The 25,458-nt window shown below is 38.3% G+C and overlaps 1 protein-coding gene across 1 annotated transcript; it reads left to right on the top strand.

Moving 5' to 3' along the window:
• The first annotated feature begins 4,033 nt into the window (after positions 1-4,033).
• LOC132829172 (G-protein coupled receptor 54-like) lies at positions 4,034-25,238 on the top strand. The gene is made up of 6 exons (XM_060846518.1): positions 4,034-4,375; positions 4,495-4,739; positions 5,572-5,696; positions 20,237-20,372; positions 21,095-21,333; positions 23,091-25,238. The coding sequence occupies exons 2-6, from the start codon at positions 4,499-4,501 to the stop codon at positions 23,445-23,447; spliced, it is 1,098 nt and encodes a 365-aa protein (XP_060702501.1). The 5' UTR covers positions 4,034-4,375; positions 4,495-4,498; the 3' UTR covers positions 23,448-25,238.
• The last annotated feature ends 220 nt before the right edge of the window (positions 25,239-25,458 follow it).

Below are 25,458 nucleotides of genomic sequence, written 5' to 3' on the forward strand. Positions count from 1 at the left end.
GCTGGAGGGGAAGGAGTTCAGAGCATTAACCTTGAACAGCTAAACACACTAGCAAGCAAAAATAAAAAAAAATCTATATCTCAATTTGGGCCTCTTCTGGTCCATATCTTCTTCCAGCTAAGTTGGTCTGATGAGGAAAAAAACAACACAACAGTTTTCATACACAGATCTCCAATTAAAAGTTCAGTCAGACCCTCATGAAATTTTCAGAGTCTGATCTGCACATTTTAAGTTGTCCCCACAAGAAGTGTTAAAAATGCGTTGCTGGTTAAAGCACAGCAGGTCAGGCAGCATCCAAGGAATAGGAAATTCGACGTTTCGGGCATAAGCCCTTCATCATTCCTGAAATCAAAATCCATGGAGAGATGGCATAATCAATGCATGTAAATTCAGCAGTTGTTACATTTGTTCACATATTCCATTTCTGCCAAGATTAAAAATCAGCATGATTGAATTCCAGTGATTCATCATTAAAAACTCATAAAATTGTGATTCTTAACACGTTTGATTTAAAATTCTGTACGTGTATTCAAATTATAGCAACATAGAGTCATACAGCATGGAAACAGACCCTTTGGTCCAAACAGTCAATGCTAAACATAATCTCAAACTAATCTAGTCCCACCTGCCTGCTCCTAGCTCATATCCCTTCAAACCTTTCCTATTCATGTACTTATCCAAGTGTCTTTTAAATATTGCAATTGTGCCCACATCCATCACTTCATCAGGAAGTTCATTCCATATGTGAACTGCCCTCTGTATAAATAATTTGTCTTTCTTATCTTTCTTTCTTATTGGGCGGCACGGTGGCACAGTGGTTAGCACTGCTGCCTCACAGCGCCAGAGACCTGGGTTCAATTCCCGCCTCAGGCGACTGACTGTGTGGAGTTTGCATGTTCTCCCTGTGTCTGCGTGGGTTTCCTCCGGGTGCTCCGGTTTCCTCCCACAGTCCAAAGATGTGCGGGTCAGGTGAATTGGCCATGCTAAATTGCCCGTAGTGTGAGGTAAGGGGTAAATGTAGGGGTATGGGTGGGTTGCTCTTCGGCGGGTCGGTGTGGACTTGTTGGGCCGAAGGGTCTGTTTCCACACTGTAAGTAATCTAATCTAATCTTTTTAAAATATCTGTCCTCTCAACTTAAAAATGTGCCCCCTAGTCTTTAAATCCCCCATCCTACAAAAAAGACAACTACCATTAACTTTGTCTATGCACCTCATGATTTTATACACTTCTATAAAGTCACCTTTCAACCTCCTATGCTCCTGTGAAAATAGTCCCAACCTATCCAACCTTTTTTTATATAACTCAAACTTTCCATACCAGTCAACATCCTGGTAAATCTCTTCTGAACCTTCTGCAGTTTAACAATATTCTTTCTATAACTGGTTGTCCAGAACTAGTCACAATACTCAAGAATATGCCTTATCAATGTCCTGGACATGTTTTCATTAAAACAATATTTCAGTAGCATGAACATTAAGAAAATGATGCTCAAAGGCCATTTGACAGCTACTTCAAGTTACCAACGATCCAAATGCATGTTGAACTTCCCCAACCTCTGGAGTTCTATTACCTCACTGGTAGACAATTTCAAGTATTCAGCACACTCTGAGTTCAGAATTACCTTTCTGCTCACTGAAGTTCAACAAAATTCTGGAGATTTGGAAGGATACTGAAGAAAGCAACTCAAATCATTAATGGGATTGAAAGATTCGATTATGGCAAGCAATTACGTACACAAATTAGGTGTATTCTTTCTGGGAAAATGATGATTGAGAAAATAAATTGTTCTTGAGTTTGAAAGGGACCGAGACAGCAGACGGTAACTGGATGGATCAGAGCATTTTTTATTCAAAAAAGCTGATATTATAGAGTCATAGAGATGTACAGCATGGAAACAGACCCTTCGATCCAACCCGTCCATGCCGACCACATATCCCAACCCAATCTAGTCCCACCTGCCAGCACCTGGCCCGTATCCCTCCAAACCCTTCCTATTCATATGCCCATCCAAATGCCTTTTAAATGTTGCAATTGTACCAGCCTCCACCACATCTTCTGGCATCTCACAGTTACTAAGTTTGCAGATGACACCAAAATTGGAGGTGTAGTGAATAGCGAAGAAGGTTACCTCAGATTCCAACAGGATCTTGACCAGATGGGCTAATGGGCTGAGAAGTGGCAGATGGAGTTTAATTCAGATAAATGCAAGGTGCTGCATTTTGATAAAGCAAATCTTAGCAGGACTTATACACTTAATGGTAAGGTCCTAGGGAGTGTTGCTGACTTAAGGAATGTTTAAATTTACTTTTCACTATTCTTAGCATTGGCTTGCTCCCTTAGTAAAATATGATTTTAATACATGTGATGATTTCCTGGAGTTTTGATAGTGGCTAAAACTTCTGCATAGTTGACATGGCAATATATCAGAAGCTAATGATGTCCTTCTTTGAAAACTGTGAGCTTTAACATTGTGGACAGTTTGTAAGCCCACATTTTTATTAGCCCACGATGCTTGAGAATTGGAATGTTTAAATCATGGCAAACACCTGCTATGGATAGACTCTTTCCCACTAAACCAAGTAATTAGTTGATTCTATCATCCAAATTTAACCTTTCAAGGGAAAATAGACAATATACCAAAATACAACATAATATAATGTAAATACAAGGGTTCAAGATTTATATATCCTAAGATTAACTGCAGAATTACTATGGAGTTTTATTTCCCATATATGTGAAATTCCTTTGTGCAATATGTTAACTCAATTTACTGACTGAGTGCAAACAGAACAATCAAATATTTGTAAGCGAACGTGTAAAGCAGTGGAATCCCCAAAGTACTAGCTGCTTGCTACACACTGTGGGTGTGTGTGCACTAATAGACTATTTTTAGTTTAATTGTTCTTTAATTTTTCATGGATTGTGGATGTCATTGACAAGGCCAGTATTTGTTGCTCATCCTTAATTGCCTTTAAGCTGTGTGGCTTTCTTGGTCATTTCAAAGGGCTGTTGTGAGTGAACCACATTTCTCTGGGTCTAGAGTCACGTGTAGGTCACACCAAGTAAGGATGGCAGATTTCTGTGCCTAAAGGACATTAGTGAACCAGATGGGCTTTTACAATAATTGAAGATAGCTTCATAGCCACAATTATTGAGACTAGATTTACATTCCAGACTTATTGCTGAATTTAAATTCCACCAGCTGGTGATGCAATTTATTGCATGTCCTTACAGCAGTAACCTGAACCTCTGAATTACAGAGGTTTACTAGTTTACTGATTGTACCACAGCACAACCATTAAGTGAGTTGGGATAACTATTTCTGGTTTTAGTCTAATATGAATTCAAGGGACAGATTTAAACCCCCAAAATTAAATAATTCTGTTTTATTTGTCTACGGGATGTGGGTGTCATTGGCCACAATGTATTGCCTACAGGGCAAAAGAAAGTCAACTACATTTGCTGTGGTTCTGGAGTCATATGAAAGCTACCCAAGGTAAGGATAGCAGGTTTCCCTCCCCAAAGAGGATGAGGGAATTAGATGGGATTTTGTAAGACAGTTGAAGATGCTTACATGAAGGGTGGCATGGTGGCTCAGTGGTTAGCACTGCTACCATGGATTAAAATTTTACCATTAGCAATGATGAGATTTGAATCCATGTGTCCAAAACACTATCTTGGAGTTATGACTCACTAACCCAGTGACATGAATCCAGTTAACAAAACATATTTACATAAAACACAGAAGAAAATAATTTTTGTTCAAGATCTTTGTATAAGTACAAGCACAGAAACAACTGAAGAAATCGAGTAGTTTGTTATAATTTGACTTTAAAGAAACCTTTCTTTTTATAAGGATTTGAGCAGCGTCAGATTGGATTTGAGGAGAGTGCAATTTGGCTATGATTTCAAAGTGGCTAAGATAAAAGGTAGGGAGGAGGGACTTGGGAGAGGGCCCCTCCCCCAAGTCCCTCCTCCCTACCTTTTATCTTAGCCTGCTGGACCCACTTTCCTCATTCCTGAAGAAGGGCTCATGCCCGAAACGTCGAATCTCCTGCTCTTTGGATGCTGCCTGACCTGCTGCGCTTTTCCAGCAACACATTTTCAGCTCTGATCTCCAGCATCTGCAGTCCTCACTTTCTCCTCTATGATTTCAAAGACACATTGTCGATCACGTCAACGTCTTCAATATATAAAAAAAAACCCGTTTGCACTCGCCTGGCATCAAGCCCGCCTTCCTTTGCTCCGTCTCTGATTCGTGCCAGTGAATTCGGAGTGAGATCGCGGATGATGCACAGAACTGATTGGGCTCAATCGATAAATGGCTAAACATTTCATTAACCAAGTGTTAAAGTCAGAATAGCATCTAGACAGGTACCATGACCTACTAGACAGGAAAACCTGGCTGAATCTCTCGGGGAATTTCAGATTACTGATTGTTATTTTTCCCTCTGTGTAAAGTGGTTTTAACTGCACTGGTTTTGATTCCTTAGGAAGATGCTGGGAGCTTCTGTGGACTCCTCCACCAATGAGTCTTTCGAATATCTGAACATTTCATGTTTGGGGAACATCTGTAGTAACACGACAGTCGCTCCGAGCCCCCCAGTGTTGATGGACGCCTGGCTGGTGCCTCTCTTCTTCGGGATTCTCATGGTGGTGGGTCTGGCTGGAAACTCGCTAGTGATTTATGTGGTAACGAAGCACAAGCAGATGCGCACAGTTACCAACTTTTACATAGGTAACAGCATCGATAACTAAATCCATCGAGTTCTAGTAGTCTCTCATCTCCCTTTTTGGACTTTTTCAGTGATGCCAGGATACTAATTAATCACCCTTCACATAAGCTTTTTTTTCGCGTTTAGTTAATGTTGTTCTTGCAACCAGATAACGACCCCATCAATCCAGGCTGGGGACCGGTTCTGATATATGCTGGCTAGCCTGCATCACTGCCTGGGTTGTTTCAAAATAATAAACAGTGATTGATTTATAACGGCAATCAGGATCTGTAAATTACGTGCAGATTTATGCATGAGTAATTTTAAAACTATCAAACTATGATTTTTACAATCAGAGGTAGTCTGAAATTAATGAAAATCTGATGTGAGAGAAAAGGTATATTTTTATTTCAATATGTATTAGATAATGATTAAGTGTAAGCTTTTAAAAATTTTTAACAAAAGACAGATTTAAATTTGTAACTGCAAATTTTTCTGAGTTAATGTTTTGTTTTGTTTTAAATTAAACCAGTAGCAGTAAAAATTCAGAAAAAGTATTCATTTTATGTTTGTAAATCTAAAAAAAATCTTTGTATAAATATCACTTTTGATACACAGGCACAGTAATCCTTCAGTTCTTGAATAAAAGGTTATATTAACCCAGCAGACAGTGCTCTGTGAAAACATTCTAATTCATTTATCTAAGTATGGTAATAGCACTGTAGTATTTGAGTTTTCTAAATTATAATAATTATTATCAGAATAATGGTGGGTAATTGCTTCGACTGTAACTTGGTTGATTTCCCAATTCTCTTTTAGATTGAAATTATTCTAAGCTTTTCTTTCTTTTTCTAGCAAACTTGGCTACAACTGACATTATCTTTTTGATATGCTGTGTCCCATTCACTGCAGTCCTATACCCACTCCCGAGCTGGATTTTCGGGGAATTCATGTGCAAATTTGTCAATTACATACAACAGGTGAGTTTCCAAGTTTCTCTGATGAATGCCTGTTACTGTGAACTGACCTAACATAGATACATTCTCTGAGCCATGCTAAGTCCAAATTTCATTGGCCACAGTTCAGACATTTATTTATTTAGTGTTTGCAAATACCCCTAATGTTTTTTAAGGAAGGAATTCTGCCATCCTTACCTGATCTAGCAACAATGTGACTCCAGAAGGATTATTGTTTGTTGATGATCTAATAGGGACAAATCTTGCCAAATTAATATGCAGCATTTTATCTTAACATATACTGCAAGCAATACTGAAACCGAGAATTCTTGACATGGAAGTTGAAGGCATCCGTGGTGATTTAGCTCACCACGAGCTTCATCACTAACTTATCCACAGATATTGGCAGCTGATAATTGCCAACTGTTCAGGATCTTCATGACACCTCTCCAATACATTTTCATGATGCCAAGGAAGTTGAGACCTGTACTTCAGGGTGAACTAATAATTAGCATTGAAAGACTGCAACAGTGATGCTTCTTACTCCTAGGCAGACACCCAGCTGATGGACTGGGCCTGGCTATGTCTCAGGGATATTTGCTTTCTGTTACTGCCTTTCTTAGGCAGCGACCACCTGCATGTTCAGAGAATCTCTGCATTGCCTTGCATTGTCGATTAGCAGTGTTACACAACCAGGCAGGATGCCTTGCTAATGGCAGTCCTCATTCAAGAGGGCAGAGATCTTGCTGCACAGCACATTGCTATGTCAATCTGTCAACAGCTTATGTGGCAAACACTTGCAACATACAAGCAGCCATGTCTCTAAACTTAGGGGAGTAGTCCTCACCAACTACTGTAGAGGCATTCATCAGTCAGGGGTCCCAACACAGGAAGTCAAGGTAGCTGCTAATCCAGGGATTGGCCATGATCAGTCATCTGGGTGGGGTGCTCTTGCTTTAGCAATCCATTCTTCTACAGTCTGGGGAGTGAGTCCCAGTGTGTATTGTTCCTCCATATTGGCAAAAAGACTTTAAGTAATTGATACAAGACAGCTACATCTCACACAACAACAAATACCTGTATCACTCCCAACACTCTTGAAACACTACATAACTACCTGGCCTCTGTCTGTGATCTACATTAACAATTAGCTGATTACAAGTAATTGTGATATTCTATCAAACTCTTCTTAATCAACTGCAAGGTGATTGAAGGAGTAATAAATCAGGCTGTAAAGAAATCCTTACTGCTAATCTATATTTCACTGCCATATTCATTTAGCTCCAGACAGTTTTAATCGTCACATGGATGTAACTATTAAAACACAAGTAGTGGCATTCAATATCAAGACAGTATCTGATTGAATATAGTATCATTCAATGGGTTTTTTTTAAGAACAAAAAAACATTCTAGTAAACAGAAATCAAACTTAAAATGAATAAAGATGATTCAGAAGGAAACTGGTGAAGTCCACATTGATCCCCTGTGGTTGGACATGGGATCAATGAGGATTTCACCAGTTTCCTCATTTCCTTCCCCCTCACCTTATCCCAGATCCAACCTTCCAACTCAGCACTGCCGTCTTGACCTGTCCTATCTGTCCAAATTCCTTCCCACCTATCCGATCCACCCTCCTCTCTGACCTATCACCATCACCCCGAACCTTCATCTACCTATCACATTTCTCAGCTACCCTCCCCACAGCCTCACCCTCTCCCATTTATCTCTCAGCCCCCTTCACCCACAGGCCTCATTTCTAATGAAGAGCTTATGCTCGAAACCTCAATTCTCCTGCTCCTCGGCTGCTGCCTGACCGGCTGTGCTTTTCCAGCACCACACTCTCGGTCTGTGCACAACACCTATTACAATTTTAGATTCTTTACTGCTCCTCAGTTCCAACTACATGGTCTCCATTGAATGCTTTCCAATCCTTATATTCTCCCTCATCCTTGAATAAATTTTATTTCCTCTGCCACTTTCCCAGTTTGTCCTGTACACCTCATAACATGATATATCTAATGTCCAATGCTGACCATTCCTGAAGAAGGGGTCATCCCGAAACATCGACTCTCCTGCTCCTTGGATGCTGCCTGACCTGCTGCGCTTTTCCAGCAACACATTTTTAAGCATCCTGCAGCCATGTCTCAGTAATGGCTACTATGTCTTTACCTCCAATTTGAATTTGTGCCTACAATTCACTTAATTTATTCCTTGCATTTGTATATAGAACTTTTATTTGGGTCATATGCTGTGACCTTCCTCTCAGCACTGATGCTTTATTCATCTGTTATTTCTCTCGCTTGGTTTAATCAATGCACTTCTTACAGTTTTGCCATTACCTGCCATTTCTGAAGTAGGATTCCTTACTGGTTCTTTATTCTCTATCATGTTACTTGATTTTGAAACTGTATTGACTTCCCCCAAGACCTCCCCCGGCCATTTACTAGTTTAAAGTCAGTGTGACCATGCTATTTTGATTATTTTTTCTATATGTTCATGACATTTTAATGATCTATCTATGTGAGAACCTTCACTGTTTCTAATTTAACATCATTTAGAAAATTCCCTCAGCTATCCATTTTTATTCTGTAGTGGATGATCTCACATTTGCCTGTATTGAATTCTATTGCCTTGTTTTTGCTGATTCACTTAATCTTTAGCATCTACTTGCCATTTAATCATCAACACTGCCTAACTTTGAATCACTGAAGATGTGGCTCTCTATCTCAATATCTAATCACTAAATACAGTAAATATTTGAGTTCCGAATGCAGATTCCTGTGAGTTGCTGCTTATTATGCTCTGCTGTATAGAATATCTGACTATTATTCCTACTCACTATCTCCTACCACTCAGACAAATTCCTAACCAGGTCAATAATGTGCTTTTAGTTTCATGGGCTTCAACTTTAGTTATCTCTAATGAGGGGTTTATCAAATGTCTTCTGGCAGTTCACATAATAAACATTCACACACATTAATACTATGGATTTTCCTTCCAAATATTCAATCAGATTTATCACGCAAGACCTACACTTTTACAAATTAATGTTGACTCTTTCCAGTCAACTAATACTTTTCAAGATGTTCAATCATTCTATGCTTAACTATGGATTCAAGTAATTACTCTGCAAGAGCTGTTAGATTAACTTGTCTCTAACTTTGGTTTTCTCATCCATTTTCTTATGTAACAGAGTGGCATGTGCAATTTGCCAATTGAAAAGAAAATGCCTAAATTGAGTCAACTTTGGAAGATTAAGCATAGGGCATCTGCCATTTTCTCAACTACTTCTTTTAAAATCATGGGTTGGAAGCGACTTGAACCTAGAGACTGGTCACTCTAGTTTTTTTAAAAAATAGTACTTTTGTCATAATAATGTTGGTGACTTCATGTCTTTTATTCAATATTAGTTTCCTTGTGGTGTACAGCATGATATCCTAATCTCAACTGTAATTACTGATAATTACGAAGTAATTATTAAATAGGACGATTCTGGGTAATCCATGATGGAGGACAAGAAAACATTGAGGCTGTGAGAGCTGCTCCTTTCCTGAGGTATTTTAGGCTTTGGAGGTAATTTCCTCAAATTCCAGGAGCAATAATTGCTATTTCATAAGATGTTGCATTGCTTTGGAACTTCGGAGAAAAGATAGATCAAAACAATGGCACTTGAAAAAGGGGGAAGAGAACAAAAGCAGCGACCACATGATCAGTGAGAGAAAGAAAATGAAACCTACACTGCTGTCTGACAATCCAGTGAATCTGCACAGTTACTGCTTTTGCAGTTTGAGTTCAAGTATTTCTGAACATCAGAGTGCATCTAAGAAAAATGAACAAACAGCAAAATTTACAGCTGGAGGAATATGTGTGGGAGAGCTCACAGCACAGGAGCAGATAAGTGCATGGTTTTTAGGTGTAACCTTGCTGTCTTTTTTTTTAACAATGAGTAGAACAAATTCTTTTTGGTTATATGTTTTATAGACATCTGTCTTGATTAAAATTTAAAAATATAAAACATAAGTACTAAGTTACCCTGGAACAATTTTTTTAGAGCAGGAAGACTGTGCTATTTTCTGGGTGTGTAGATGTTAGGGTGCAAAGATGGCCTTTAGTAGAGTGATGTGCTCTTCCTGTTGGATGTGGGTGATTAGGGAGAATTTCCATGTTACTGATGATTATGTCTACAGTAAGTGTGTTTGGTTGTGAATCCTATCAGATCACATGGAGCGGTTGGAGTTGCAGTTAGAAGCATGAGGAATTTACAGGACAAACAGGTGTGATGGATGGCAGTTATAGAAAGGGAGAAAAACTGAAATACAGCCAGGTAGATGGGCTACCACCACGAAAGACAGTAGAGGGAGGCAGGAGTGCAGAAGCCTCCTGTGGCTATTCCCATCTCAAACAAATATGCTGTTTTGGAAAATGTAGGGGGTGATGGACTCTGAAGAGAATGTAGCATAAACAGCCAAGTTTTTGGCACCGAGACGTCTATAATGTAATGAGGGGTACATCAGGTTCCAAGCAATTGCTTGTAATAGGGGACTCTCTAGTCAGAAGCACAGATAGACGTTTCTGCTGCTGGCAGCAAGAAATCAGAATGGTGTGTTGCCTCCCTGGTGCCAAGATCAAGGATATCTCAAAGAGAGTGCAGAATATTCACAAAAAGGGGAGACAGACCAGCAAGAGGTCATTATACACATTGGAACTAATGGCATAGGAAGGAAAAAGGATGAGATTCTGAAGGGACAACATAGGAATTTAGACAGGAATTTAAAAAGGAGGTCCTCAAGGGTAGTAATATCAGGATTACTCTGGTGCTTTGAGCTAGTGAGGGTAGGAATAGGACAATAGAGCAGATGAATGTGTGGCTGAGGTACTGGTGCAGGGGCGAAGGGTTCACGTTTTTGGATTAGAATCTCTTCTGGAGTAAAAGTGACCTGTATAGGACGGATGGATTGCACCTGAATTGGAAGGGGACTAATATACTGGCAGGGAGGTTTGTTGGAGCTGCTTAGGACGATTTAAAGTAGTGCGTGGAAAGGGGGGGGAGTCAGGGAGATAATGAAGAAAGAGATCAGTTTGAGACTGGTACAGTTGGGAAAGGGAACAAGTTAAACAGTCAGGGGAGGCAGGACCAAATCAGAGAACGAGGCAAATTAAACTGCATTTATTTCAATACAAGAGGTTGAAGAGGGAAGGCAGATGAACTAGAGGCATGGTTAGGAATATGGGACAGGGATATCATAGTAATTACAGAGGCGTGGCTCTGGGATGGACAGGATTGTCAGCTTCATGTTCCAGGATATAAATGCTGTAGGAAGGATCGAAAGGGGGGCAAGAGAGAAGGGGGAATGGTGTTTTTGATAAGGGATAACATTCCACCTGTTCTTAGGGAGGATATTTCTGAGAATATGTCCAGGGAAGTTATTTGGGTGGAACTGAGAATTAAGAAAGGGATACTATAGACCCCCCGGTAGTCGGTGGAAAGAAAGATAGGGTGGTAATGGTAGGGGATTTTAACATTCCAAACACAGACTGGGAGTGCCACAGTGTTAAGGGTTTAGGTGGAGATGAATTTGTTAAATATGCACAAGAAAACTTTCTGGTACAGGATGTGGATGTACCTGTGAGGGAAGGTGCAAAACTTGCCTATTCTTGGGAAATAAGGCGGGGTGACTGAGGTGTCAGTGGGCAGGGCAGGTGACTGAGGTGTCAGTGGGGAAGCACTTTGGGGCCAGCGATCATAATTCTATGAGTTTTAAAATAATGATGGAAAAGAATAGACCAGATCTGAAAGTTAAAGTTCTAATTTGGAGGAAGGCCAATTTTGACAGTTTTAGGCAGGAACTTTCAAAAGTTGATTACGTCAGATATTCCCAGGTAAAAGGACATCTGGAAAATGGGACACCTTTAAAAATGAGATAATGAGAGTCCAGAGACAGTATATTCCTGATAGGGTGAAAGGGTGATAAGTTTAGGGAATGCTGGATGACTAGAGAAATTGAGGGTTTGGTAAAGAAATAGAAGGAAGCATATGTCAGGTATATAGCAGCAGAGATTGAGTGAATCCTTACAAGAGCATAAAGGCAGTAGGAGTATACTCAAGAGGGAAATCAGGAAGGCAAAAAGGGGACATGAGATAGCTTTGGCAAATAGGCTTAGGTACAATCCAAAAGCATTTTATAAATATATTAAGGACAGAAGAGTAATTCGGGACAGAATAGGACCCCTCAAAGAACAGCAAGGCAGCTTTTGTGTGGAACGACAGGAAATGGGGGAGATACTAAATGAGTATTTTGCATCAGTGTTTACTGTGGAGAAGGACATGGAAGACACAGAATGTGGGGAAGAATATGGTGATTATTAGAGGTAATTGTCTTTTCCTTATCGCTATTTACAGTTATCTATTTTAGAGGAGCACAAATTATCTTGATTACCTTTTTCTCCAAACATAATTGTAAAGTTCTTTGTGTTGATTGAGGTGTATTTTGCAAATATTTTTCATATTCCCTTTTTTATACAGAAAGTGATCAAACAGGTTCTGCCATGAAATTGGATTAATCTATTTAAATCATGTTCTGTTCTTACTAGGACCTCACCCTTTCCCAGTTCTGCATCCTCCTCCAACATTATAACACTCTGACAACCCAGCAATCCTCCAATTCTTGCCTCTTATGCATCTTTCATCTTGTAATTGATGACTGTGCCTAAGATTCAAAGTCTCCTTTCCTCTCTCATTCTTCTCTAAATATATCCTTCTATATCTCTGCTTTAGGAAGCTGCCTGAAACCTACCTCTTCAATCAAGCATTTGATCACCTGTCCTAATAATCCCTAATTTGATTGAGGGTTAAATTTTGTATAACACTCCTAGAATCCCTACAGTGTGGAAACAGCCATTAGGCCAAATAAGTCCACACAGATCCTTTGAAAAGAAACTACCAGATCCATTCTCCTACTGTATTATTCTCTTTTACCCCTGACTAATGCAGCTAACCTGCACATCCTTGAACCCTATGGGCAACTTAGCATGGCCAATTCACCTAATCTGCACATCTTTGGATTGTGGGAGGAAGCCAGAGCACCTGGAGCAAACTCACACAGACACGGGGAGAATGTGCATACTCCACACAGATAGTTGCCTGAGGCTGGAGTTGAAAATGGGTTCCCAGTGCTGTGAGGCAGCAGTATTAACCACTGAGCCACCATGCTGCCACTCCTGCAAAGTGTCTTGTAATAATTTACTTTTTTAAAGATGCAGTATAATTTCAAGCTGCTGTAAGAAACAAAACAACGTTGGAAAGAAAACTAAATAGTGTCAGAAATAGGCAGTCTAGAAAAACAAGAGAAAAATGTGTTCAAGGACTATTTATCCTTTAAAGCTATCTTGTGGTCCCTTTATAATTGGAATGTGTATGGGAGCATGTTTGTTACAAATAGTAACATTTATCACAAAAATAATAATTAGAATAGAATAGCCTTTATTGTCACATGCACCCGAATGATTGCAGTGAAAAAATTGTAATGCTGCTGTTTTGGCACCATCTTCGGTACAGGGTACCTAAGTTCAGATACTTGAAGTGTTTGCTACAGAATTGAAAGAGTAAAAAAGAAGTCTAGCTTAGGAATACAAAGTTTTCAAATGTACTTGAAATACACAATGTCCAGAATATGAATAAAAAGTATCTTTAATAAGTACTCAAATTATAGTCCTTTTCACTGAGTCTGTGCCTGCCGGGCTTCAGAACATGAGGCCTTGCTACCTCCACATGCCAGGCTCCAGCCTGTGACTAGTCTCCTAGGCCGCCTTAGGCTCGGACTGCCTCCTCGAGCCAGGCTCCAGCCCACAGCTCTCCTCCAGGACTCATCTCCCAGGCCAGCCTGGACTCGGATTGCCTCCCACTCCAGGCTGTGGCCTGTGACTTGCCTCTAGGACTCATATCCCACACCATCCTAAGTTTGAACTGCCTCCTACTCCAGGCTCCTGGCCACAACTGGCCTCCAGGACTCATCTCCCAGGCCGTTTCCTTCAGAATTCCTGAATTCATTAAGTACAGAAATGTCAAAAATAAAGTATTTACTGACGGACTGTAGTTCTTATGGTAGTTTCTGAGTGTAAAATCTTCTGGGTAAATGTTTGCAGTCATACAAGCAATCAGTCTCACAGTATCAGTCTTAGGTTTTTTTCTTTGAGCTGTAGTGATCTGCTTGATGTGCTGCGTGGTATTTTCTTTTGCCTGTGCAACCTTTGCAAGTGAGTGGAGGTGCACAAAAGGACGGATGCATAATAACAGATAATTGTACATACATTTTAAACATCATGCTTAACCACACTTATTAAAAATATAGGTTAAAGTCAATGAATTGAATGTGAACATTTGAATTATTCTTATATCTGTGTGCATGTATACTTGTGTGTTGCAGGAACAATGAATTATCCACCAATGCTAGACCCTTTTTTTAACCTTTAGCCCCTTTCTGTTTTGTGATAGATTTCACACAGTTTGCCCTATACAAAATCTATACAGTAAATTATGACAGTATAATTGGCTAAATTTCCATTTGTATCTGTTGTAACTCAAGTACTTACTGAACAGCTAATTTGTTTACTATGATTCGGATAGAAATGGGATAATTAACTGATACCCTGCCATATGCCAGAAGAATAGAGGATTTATGGGTAAATGATTATAGCATATGATTCTACCTCTCAATTTTACACATTTTGTTTTCTTATTTCTCTCACTATTTATAAGAAAACCATACAAAAATATATTTTAGTTTGTACAATCTTTAATTTTGTCTTCCAGCATTATGATTGTTATGTTTCACATGCCATCTTAATGCTGTAGATGATAGATTTATATGTTATTGTAATAGCAGAAACTGAAATATACTGTTGAGACAATGTCTATTCCTGAGTGATTCTGCGGCAACCTTAAAGATTTATATGGAGCATTATTCTAAAAAAAAACTATTATTTTCTCAACAAGGACGTCTGACTCATTACTTTGTGAAAAGATAATTTGATCTCTTAAATGCTCATATTCTCATTCAGAGGAATCCCTTTGAAAGTGAACAAATATAAGCATAGAAATTTTGTAAACTGAGATTACAGGGCAATTTTCTGTTTAACTATTTGACAATAGAATTAAAAAATGATTGGAACTCCTAAAATTTCGACCGTTAAGAAATGAATCTAATTTAATTAAATTCTTTTACCTGTATACATATTTAGAGTTGTTGAGCAAATTTAGTGCCTGTCCTGTGAGCTAACAATAATGGTGTCTATTTATCATATTTTATTTATGAAATAAAATGCCATTAACCACAATTTAAATTTCCAGTTGTTCTCATGTGGTTACTGGCAAATGTACTGAACAACATTGCACTATACTTTACATGCTAAGGTAAGTGGTAACTGTATAGGAAACCTATTTTAGGTTTTTACAATTATGCTGTAATTTTTGATGGCTATTTGTGCTGTGAACGTAAACCCTAAAATTATGTCAACGTGTCTCTAGTAGGGTCAGCCTTGATGCTTTTTTTTTAAATTAATAGTTTTCACTGAAAATATTTTTATCAGAGCTGCAGTTCTGTTAAACTTCATCCTTCAGAATATTGGCCTATCCTTGAAAATGAGCTTGGGTATTAGGTTAAATAATTATCCTGTGCTTGTTCATTGTGTAGAACAGTACATTTGTGCTGTTTGTTGGATAACATTGGTACTGTGTGCAGCCTCATGCATATATCAGCAGGTGACCTAATATCACGCTTCATGTTTCTGAATCTGTGCTGTGATACTTTGAGGAATGGTTAAATATATGAGACAGCAAACATCAAGGTTTTCAAACACTGCAATGGAGCTTTTGATGGAAAGGGAGAAAAATATTTTGTATCCATAGGGAGCAGGAGGGCCTTCAGAGAGATACTCAAAGGGATGAAACTGGACAGACACCCAACATCAATCAAGATACTAAAACTGACAAATGGCAAACTCAGTCCTGTCAACCTTCCAAAGTGTTCCCTATCAAAACCTGAAGGCTAGTGCCAAACTGGGAAAGCTGTTTCCTTGACTAATCAAGCCACACCCTGATTCCCTGCAGCAAGAAGATTCCCTAGGCCTTGCAATACGAAACCATCTGAAAAACTTAACACAACTTGGACTTCGCTTAAGAAAAACATAAGATTCAGCCCAAAAGCAACTCACAGGTTTCGTCACTAATAGAAAAATAATTCTATTGTAACACTCTGCTCACGTTAAAGATAAGTGAAAAGCAAAGATTTCTAATCTACTAGCATTTAATTTAAATTATAGTTCTTCAAAACCCCCAAACACACAAATGCTCATTTAAAATTAAGATAGACAATGGCCAGTAGGTTTGACACAGATACTATAGCTGGAAAAATGACATAGATAGAGTAAACAAAATTTCAACGGTCACAAATCCCTGATTGCAAGTGTTGATCAATGCCTTACACAGTCTTTTGTGATTTTTTTTAACACTGATGACATGTCTAGGGTGATAGTCGTTCTTTCAATCAGTAGTTTCCAATGTTTCCAGTATCAAGGCACACTTCAATGAGACAAACAATTCCATAGATCACCCACTTTTTTCAGCTAAATTGATCGCTCATAACCAATTTAAGAGGCATTTGGACAGACTCATGACCGGACTGGGATATAGAGGGATAGGGACTATGTGCAGATAGATGGAATTAGTTTAGAATGTTATCATGGTCAAACCAGACATGATGGGCCAAAGGGCCTTATAATATTACTAGCATTTATTGTGGTTCTGGCCTTACTAGACAGATTTGCAACATTGTGCATCTAATAAGCTCAAGAAAGATCAAAAGTATTAATGTTTCAAATGTTTAACTGTGAGCACAGACACATTTTCATAATCTGCTCAGTTCAACTTCAATCACAACTATGATTTGTTTATATGCAGGCACAATTAAGGTTTCAGCAATGGTATGGTGTTTATTTGATTTTGCTACAAGTTCATCCACCTGCTAACAAGCATCTTGAGCTTTAACCAATACCTGCACACACACTCCATTGACATTGGGTCTGCTTGATGTTTTGTTCTCTCAATCTCTTAAAAGTACTGAATGTATCTGTTCACAACAGATGGATGTTTCATCTGTAAATGACATCTTAATTTACTTGGTATCATCACAGTGTTTTAGGAGAAAGCGAGGACTGCAGATGCTGGAGATCAGAGCTGAAAATGTGTTGCTGGAAAGGCGCATCAGGTCAGGCAGCATCCAAGGAGCAGGAGAATTGACGTTTCGGGCATGAACCTGAAGAAGGGCTCATGCCTGAAACGTCGATTCTCCTGCTCCTTGGATGCTGCCTGACCTGCTGCGCTTTTCCAGCAACACATTTTCAGCAGCCATCATCACAATGTTTGTCAACTTTTCTCTGCAGATGAGACATTCAGGTAAGGCAAGTGACATTTCCTTGCTATGAAAATTCACAGGCTGGATCTCAATATATAGTCTTTGAACAATTCTCGCTTTTTGGTTTTGGGTTCAGATGTTTAATTGATTGAGTTAGCTTAGGAATCGACTCTTTTCACAAGAATTTTATTTATTTCTTCTTAGATTGTATTCTATGACTTAGAGCAGTGGCTTAAGCAAAAACATTACAATATCTTCATCTTAAAATTTGTACTGATGTGGAAACATGTCCAAGCAGGCAAGCCAGTTCAGCAGACGTTCAACAACAGCGTACCTCTTTCCTGTTCATGCACAGTTTCTTCACATCCCAGAGACATGATCTTCGATCATTGCATACAGTCAGACTGAATGTTTGGGCACAAGCAGGCTGCATAACGAATAGATTTCCGATCTTCTGCAGTGCATGGTGTCAAGTCTTCATGCATACCATGGTATTGAAAGCCTGTGCAAAACAGTGCTGCTTCCCAAGAATTTCACAGTGCACTCCTCACCTTGCTACGGCACATAAGTTGAAAACCTCTGCTTTAAACAAATGGTTGATCAGGTCTTGTTTTAGAATTGTTCTAGGTTTTTTTTAATTTTCTGCCAATGGAGGCATAAAGGGTGAGATGTACTCTTTCTGTACTCAGGAAGTGAATGTTTCTTTCACTCTGCTGCCTTGGTACTTTAGCACTGTATTTCAACCAATCAGAAGGTTATTGTCAGACAGAATTCCTTTAACTTAAAAGATTCTCTTCCTCTCACTGCTTCAAAAACAACATTGCATCGCAGAGCTCAACAATGTACAGCACTTGATTTTTTAAAGTTGCAAACCTCAGCTGGTATTTCAATTTTAGGGGCCCAATGTCAATATCATTTTAATCACAAAAAAGAAGTATATGTGGCTTCTTATAATATAGATATGAAACGCTTTGGGCTGGATTTTGCCAGCCTTTTAGGAATAGATTAGGAGGGGAGGAGGACAGAAGGTGATGGTGGCTTACCAGACTTTTGTTTTGCCATTTTTGAGCCATTTTGCCACTGGTGGAGATAAAGGAAGATGGCCCTTCTACTAAAAGGCCAACATAGTCTCTTAAGTGGCAAGTTGAAAGCATCTTGCTGTTTCTGTTGGCATTTCATCACAGATAGATGGCTGAGTAGTTCCTGGAGGACTTCTGGTAGGTATATGAGGTGGGGAGCACTCCTTTTCAGGCACTCATTGGCCCATGAAGGTCGTCCCACCCCTGTGGGAAGGGTGTCATCTATACTCACCAACATCCAGCCTGTCTATCTCACCCAGGTCTGCCTGATTGGCCCTGATCTCAACAAACTGCACCTGACTGTGAGACACACATTCATCGTTGCACTTTCCTCCTAATGCAGTCCCAGCACTGCCCAACATTGTGGATGGGACCTGTGAGATACCAGCTCTCTGCTTGGTTAGCAGGTCATAAGCAGTTCTTAATAGGGAGTTAATTGACAATTGCTAATAGGGTGTATCCCCGAATGCCATTAAGCAGTGAAGTGGGGAGGGGTTCACTACCACTGGCTGGCAGAATACATGCCATCAGGACTAAATTCAGCCCTTTAATCCTGCTTGAGAAATTTCCCAAATAGATCATGTTTAGAATATTTTGATAAGAAATACTCTATATTGCTCATTTTTAGTTTTGAAGAAATGAACTACAAGAAGTAGGTTCAGTTAAACTATCTAAATAGATGGGCTTAACAACACATTATTTGTACAACAATGTCAAGGAAAGGTCAATTACCAGTCTCTCAGTAATTTTTCAGAACTAATTAGGTGTTACCTACTTGTAACATTATTAAATAAAGATATTGCTGGGAGTATCTGCTAACAATGTAATAGTATCCAAAACTGAGCCAACAGATCTAAAGTAAAAGTCAAAGATCTTCATGACTAGATTTGTTTTCCATAGATACCACGGTACATAGTGTCATCAACCAATGATGAAGTATAATCATAATAAGAGTTAATAAAAAGGGGATATAATTTTGAGGTGAAGGACAGAAGGTTTCGAGGGTACTTGAAGAATTTTTTTTCATCCAGAGGTTGGTGGAAATCTGTAATGGACAGACTGGGAGGACAGTTGAGGCAGGAGACTGCACAATGAATAAAATGTACTTTTATAACTGTTGTAATATTCAAGGCTATGGGCCAATTGGTAGAAATTAGGACATTTTGTGAAGCCCTCTATGGCTAGATAACTTACTGCATTCACTACCATAACATATATCTAATCAGCACACTCCTGGGAAATGGAAGAAACCCATAATTTATTGTCAACAGAGACTTGGAGCTATGAACTAAATTTGGATCAGAATTCTTCAATCCATGACAAAGGGCAAACATATTCATTGTTCATCGATATAGATTTTTTTGCCTTTTAGGAAAGAGAATGTGTGAATCCACAATTTTTGCAGAACTTTCATTATCTGTTAACTCTTCTTTCAGTGGAGCTGTAAAGTAATCTTGAGTGGGTCATTTTACATTTTGTATATATCTATCTGTATTCTTGAATTTGTAAGTCACCTCACATTCAGGCAGTCACAATGCCCATTCATAGTTGCTGCTACTCCTGTACTCCTGTTACTTTACAGCTCCACTGAAAGAAGAGCTAACAGATAAAGAAAGTTCTGCAAAAATTGTGGATTCACACATTCTCTTTCCAAAAAGGCAAAAAAAAATCTATATCGATGAACAATGAATATGTTTGCCCCTTGTCATGGATTGAAGAATTCTGATCCAAATTTAGTTCATAGCTCCAAGTCTCTGTTGACAATAAATAATGGGTTTCTTCCATTTGCCAGGAATGTGCTGATTAGATATATGCTTCATAATAGCATGGCTGTTCCATCTGCTACTTTTGAATGTGTTTGTTTCTGGAGCCAACATTTGCCATTGATAAGAAGTAATTCTAAATTTGGGGATTGTAAAACCTGATGCAGGCTTGGGCAAATGATCATGTGGGTGAACCTAAAGATTATTATGAATCATGAACTCACCACCTTTGTTCATGCAGCATTGCACATCTCGTTGATATGAAAGCTTTCTGTGTGGTCTCTTTTTCGAAAGTATACTCTGTGTTGTTGCAGGTATCAGTACAGGCAACATGTGTCACATTGACTGCAATGAGTGTAGACAGGTGGTATGTGACAGTATACCCACTCAGATCCCTGAGGCAGAGAACACCCCGGGTGGCAATGGCAGTCAGTCTTGGAATATGGATTGGTAAGTGAAAAGAAATCAAAGACTAAAATAGGAATATTTGTTTTGTATTTTTTATAGGATGTTTATTATTTTCTTTTGCTCTCAGTGACAATAATAAATTGTTAACAAGGAAAGGGTAATTGCTAGTTCATCATTTTAAATCTAGCTTAACAATTAAATATTAACTTTTTTGCAACCTTTATAAACAAACAAACTTGTACAATAAATCAAGTGGCTACTCATACCTGATATAGCTCAGCGTTAGCCTTCTGAACACAATTTAATCCAGATAAAATGTGTAAATAAATTGCAAAATAGTATTATGTTTTAATTATAGTAATTTGGCAGTACTGTAGGTATTTGTGCCTTCAGTTGCCTTGTCTTATGTTCTGGAATTCCATCTCTAAATCCATACATCTCTTCATCTTACTCTTCTTAAAACATTCCATAGAGCTCACCTCCAGGAACAATTTTTTGTCAACCCTTCCTAGTCTTTCCTTCACTACTTCGGAATTTGTTTAACATTTTGCTATATGAAGCGCCTTGTATATTCTTCTCTGTTAAAGTCACTCTATAAATAAATCTTTATTCATTGTTTTATTGACTCATATTTACATTCTATATTCTTAAAATAATTATGCTTCTTATTCTAAAATAGCAAAAAATAATAATTGGAAACTTCCTAAAATGAAATAAAAATTATACTTTTATCTGAAATAGTTGCTTCTTGTATTCTGTTGCAGGGTCTTTTATTGTGTCCATACCAGTGGCTATGTATCAGAAGATTCAAAATGGATATTGGTTTGGGCCCCAGGTGTATTGCAGTGAATCTTTCCCTTCTGCTTCCCACGAGAAGGCCTTTATCCTACATAACTTCTTAGCTGTCTATCTTCTTCCATTGGTCACGATCTGTGTATCTTATACTGCCATGCTGCATCAGATGGGGCGGCCAGCTGTGGAACCTATTGACAACAACTACCAGGTAGATTTTATTTGTGCTGTGTATTAATTAAAACAAACCCCCATGCTCTAGGTAACTTATCAATAGTGCTATAGGAAGCCTATAGTTGGGCTAAGCTACAATTTTAGATTACGTATATACTTGCAAATACCCAAGTGATCAAGTATGCCCTGACAACATTCTGGCAATAGTACTGAAGACCTGTTTGCCAATAACTGGCATTACAAATAAATAAAACATTGGTTTATGAATGTGATGTAATGTATGAAAGATTCTTGATTTGATTTTGACATCAAGTGGTGGCCTACAATTTTCCTGATAGAGAAAGAGAACAAGAATCAAAGAGATGGAAGGTAATCAAGGAGAAAGGAGAAAGTGAGGACTGCAGATGCTGGAGATCAGAGCTGAAAAATGTGTTTTTTCAGGTTCCTGAAGAAGGGCTTATGCCCGAAACGTCTATTCTCCTGCTCCTTTGATGCTGCCTGATCTGCTGCACTTTTCCAGCAACACATTTTTTAGCTCCAATCAAGGAGAAAGAGCAGGAATTAAAAATAGTTTAACATAGTGCTGAGATGGAGGAAAGAAACAATAATTAACAAAAGTAATTTATTTGTTTCATGTAATATCAAAGAAACTATTTTCTCAAAATTCATCCTGATGTATGCTATTTTTAATTCCTTTAGCAAAATAGAAACAATGGCTTCGGTTATCAAATCACAATTATTATAACATTTATGATAAATAATTAAAATAAATGGTTAATACCAGAATTTAAATCAGAATGTCTAGGCTAAAGTTCCATAGATTCTAATCTGAAATAAAATCTGAAATATGAATACCATTTTGCTGCAGATGTTGAGTTTCAACTAAGGATGAAATTAGTGCCTTAAAAATCTAGTTGATCATCAATAAACTGAAATTTTCAGTTTATTCGATGATCTGTTAACTTTCCTCTCTCTGCTTTGACTACCCAATACTTTTATCCTCAGCTATAGTTTGAGGTTATCAAATTTCTATTGGCCCAGACCTAGCTTGCACCGACTCATCTTCCCATCTCCCTGTGCTCACTGACTTACATTGGCTCCCAGCAATACCTCAGCTGTAAAATTCTCATCCCTGCTTTCAAATCCTCACAAGGTCTCACTGTCTCTGTAATCTCCTTCTGCTCTACACCTCCTTCAGAAATCTCTCATTCCAGTCTCTTGAACATGCAACTTTAATTGCATTAATGGCAACTATGCATTCAACTGCTGAAACTTTAAGTTTTGGAATTCTTCTCTTAAACGTGTCCATATTTCTACTTCTGTTTTCATCTTTGGGACATTAAAAGCTACATCTTTGATTTAGCTTTTGACCATCCATCCTATTATCTCCTTATCTGGCTTAGTGTCAAATTGTTTTTGATAATGACACTTTAGGACACCACCACAATGCTAGTTATATAAATATATGTTGTTGTTAATGTTAAACTGTGTTGTGAGTTGAAAATTCACCCAACTGGTTTCTCTGCTCTGGTGCAAAATATTGGCAAGTGTTCTCTGGGGGGGCAGCAGGTCAAAGGGACATGTAAGAATGAATGAACATCTGGAGTTTTGCTGGAGTATTTGTGGGAGATCAGAGACTAGGTATGCAGATATTATAATGGTGTATAATCAATAATAGGGTAGATTTTACAGAGTCTTTGAAAGAATAAATTTGATGGATTAATTGCCCTTCTCTCAGTCCTTGTTTTCATATGCTTTCAAGTTCTTTTCACAAACTATACCTGTATTTTGCAGGTTCAACTTCTTGCTGAAAGGTCTGAGGCTATGCGCACAAAGATCTCCAGGATGTTGGCCGTTATGGTCCTTCTCTTTGCCCTTTGTTGGGGTCCCATCCAATTGTACATTCTTTTCCAATCTTTTCTTCCAAATTTTAACAGGAATTACTATACATACAAAGTCAAGATATGGGCGCATTGCATGTCCTACACAAACTCCTCCATCAATCCCATAGTATATGCATTCATGGGAGACAACTTTAGAAAATCATTCAAAAAGGCATTCCCGTTCATTTTCAAACAGAGAGTTGGGAACACAAACAGTGGAAATGCTGCTGGCAACACAGAGATGCATTTTGTTTCATCTGGAACATAAGGGAATTTGATATTTTGGGATATATTGCTTAATTATTGAAAATATGTAAGTTGAACCAGGAAGGTCTGATAGAAGACTTTATATCAACTATTATTAGAATTTCATTCTCTTTGGCTAAGTGCCAGACACCCATTAACAGTATCATTCAAACTTTACAGTGAATTGTTGTTCCCACACAATCTGGAATGCCAGTAACATCATTCTGTTTTCACATAAAATAAATATACTTATTATTCACATCATTTATCAATTTTGAAAGATACTTTTTCTGTAGATGATCAGAATTTAAAGCCCTGATGGTGTAAGGAAGTGTCTTACATCATGGTTAACTGATCCATAAAATCCAGAAAAGCCCTAAGATTAATCTCTAGACTTTGCTGAAGTAGATGGCATCTGTCAAGTTTCTCACTGGATGTTTCAGCTGGTCTCGGAAGGGAAAAATGCAAATAAATGTGCTGTTCTTGACTATTATCCAATGATCTTTACTGTAAATTGTGTGTGCATATGGATGTGCGTTGAGTGAAGGATTAGGTGCATGTCTGATAGTTCTTGTAATTCAACTGTTGTCACATGTTTATGTTCTTAGTGCCTCCTGGTGCTTCACTGAGGGTAATGAGATAGAGGGTCAAAAAGGTAATGACCTTATACTTAAAGGTATCCATTATTTACAACAATCATGTTGCAAGTATGTAGTTGTGAATTTTAATTAAATAGGTGATCTGTTCTATATTTCATTAATTTATATTTTGAGTGAAGCAGTGAAAGGATGAATTTGGAACAGTCACATTTAAAGAAAGCAAAATATAGAATATGGAAATCTATAATTTTTTGCAACTTTGACCCTCAGGGGTTGCTTAGTTTATTTTACAGTGCAGGAAATGATTGTAATGACAAAGTGTGAAGTACAGAGATGTCCTGTACATATTTACATGATGGTGGGGTCCTCCAAATCAGTGATGTAACCATATATACTGGATGCGTCCAAGGCAGAAACACAAACCACAGTAGAAGGATGTCTACCCCAGTCCCAACCTCAAGATAATTGCTGTCCAATAGACACAAAATGCTTGACACAAAGCATCAATAGAATGTGCCTGACAGGCTCATAGTACTAATCCACACACCTAGCTCTCATATAATTTAAGAGATGTCTGCAGAGCTTGATGAGAAACAAAATTGTCGTTTTTTTCAAGTCAAGAAGAAACCATAATTCTTTTGCGACCTCAGAACATCCCAAAGCACGTCACAGCAAATTAACTTCTTTTTAGGCAGAGTGAGAGTTGTATAAAAAAAGATTTCCTGTCCTGATCTCTACCCATTATATGTGTCACTTATGTATAACAAAATCACACAAATAACAATTAATAATAATTAGATCAATAATTTAGTGATGCGGATAGAGGAGAATTATTGGCCAGAATACTAGGATTCCATTCTGTCATGGGATCTTTTGCAACCACATGAGAAGGCAGACGGAGCCTCAGTTCAACATCACATTTGGAAGGTGGCATTTCTGCTTCCTTGCAACTGTATTGAACTATTAGCCTGGATGATACTTTAAAAATCCTGAAATACGATTTGAAACCGTAACCTTCTGGTCTCAGGTAAGGATGCTACCTGCCCTCTTAGCCACAGCTAATATATTGAATGTTGAATCCTCTCTTTGAAGAGCTCTGAGCTCCAAGATGTTTATAAATACTGTAGAATATCACTATTTGTATTTAATCTCTGTGCATCTTGATAAATTGCTTCATGTACAAAATAAACATTCAGCATGTTTTTATGTATTGACCTTGCAAATATAACAATTGGCTGTTTTATTACAAAATATGATTTAGAGGCTGAAATGGATTTTTAAATCTCCAGTTGCACATTCTATTCTATGATGAATTAACTTATCACTGAAATACAAAATAGCCATGTCTAACCTATGCAGATCTGAAGGATTCAAGATTCCGTTTCTGAAACTGGGTTGAATCATATAGCCCAATTCAAACTGGCAGTAGAATTC

Source organism: Hemiscyllium ocellatum, chromosome 28 (assembly GCF_020745735.1).
Source record: "Hemiscyllium ocellatum isolate sHemOce1 chromosome 28, sHemOce1.pat.X.cur, whole genome shotgun sequence".
Lineage (NCBI taxonomy): Eukaryota > Metazoa > Chordata > Chondrichthyes > Orectolobiformes > Hemiscylliidae > Hemiscyllium > Hemiscyllium ocellatum.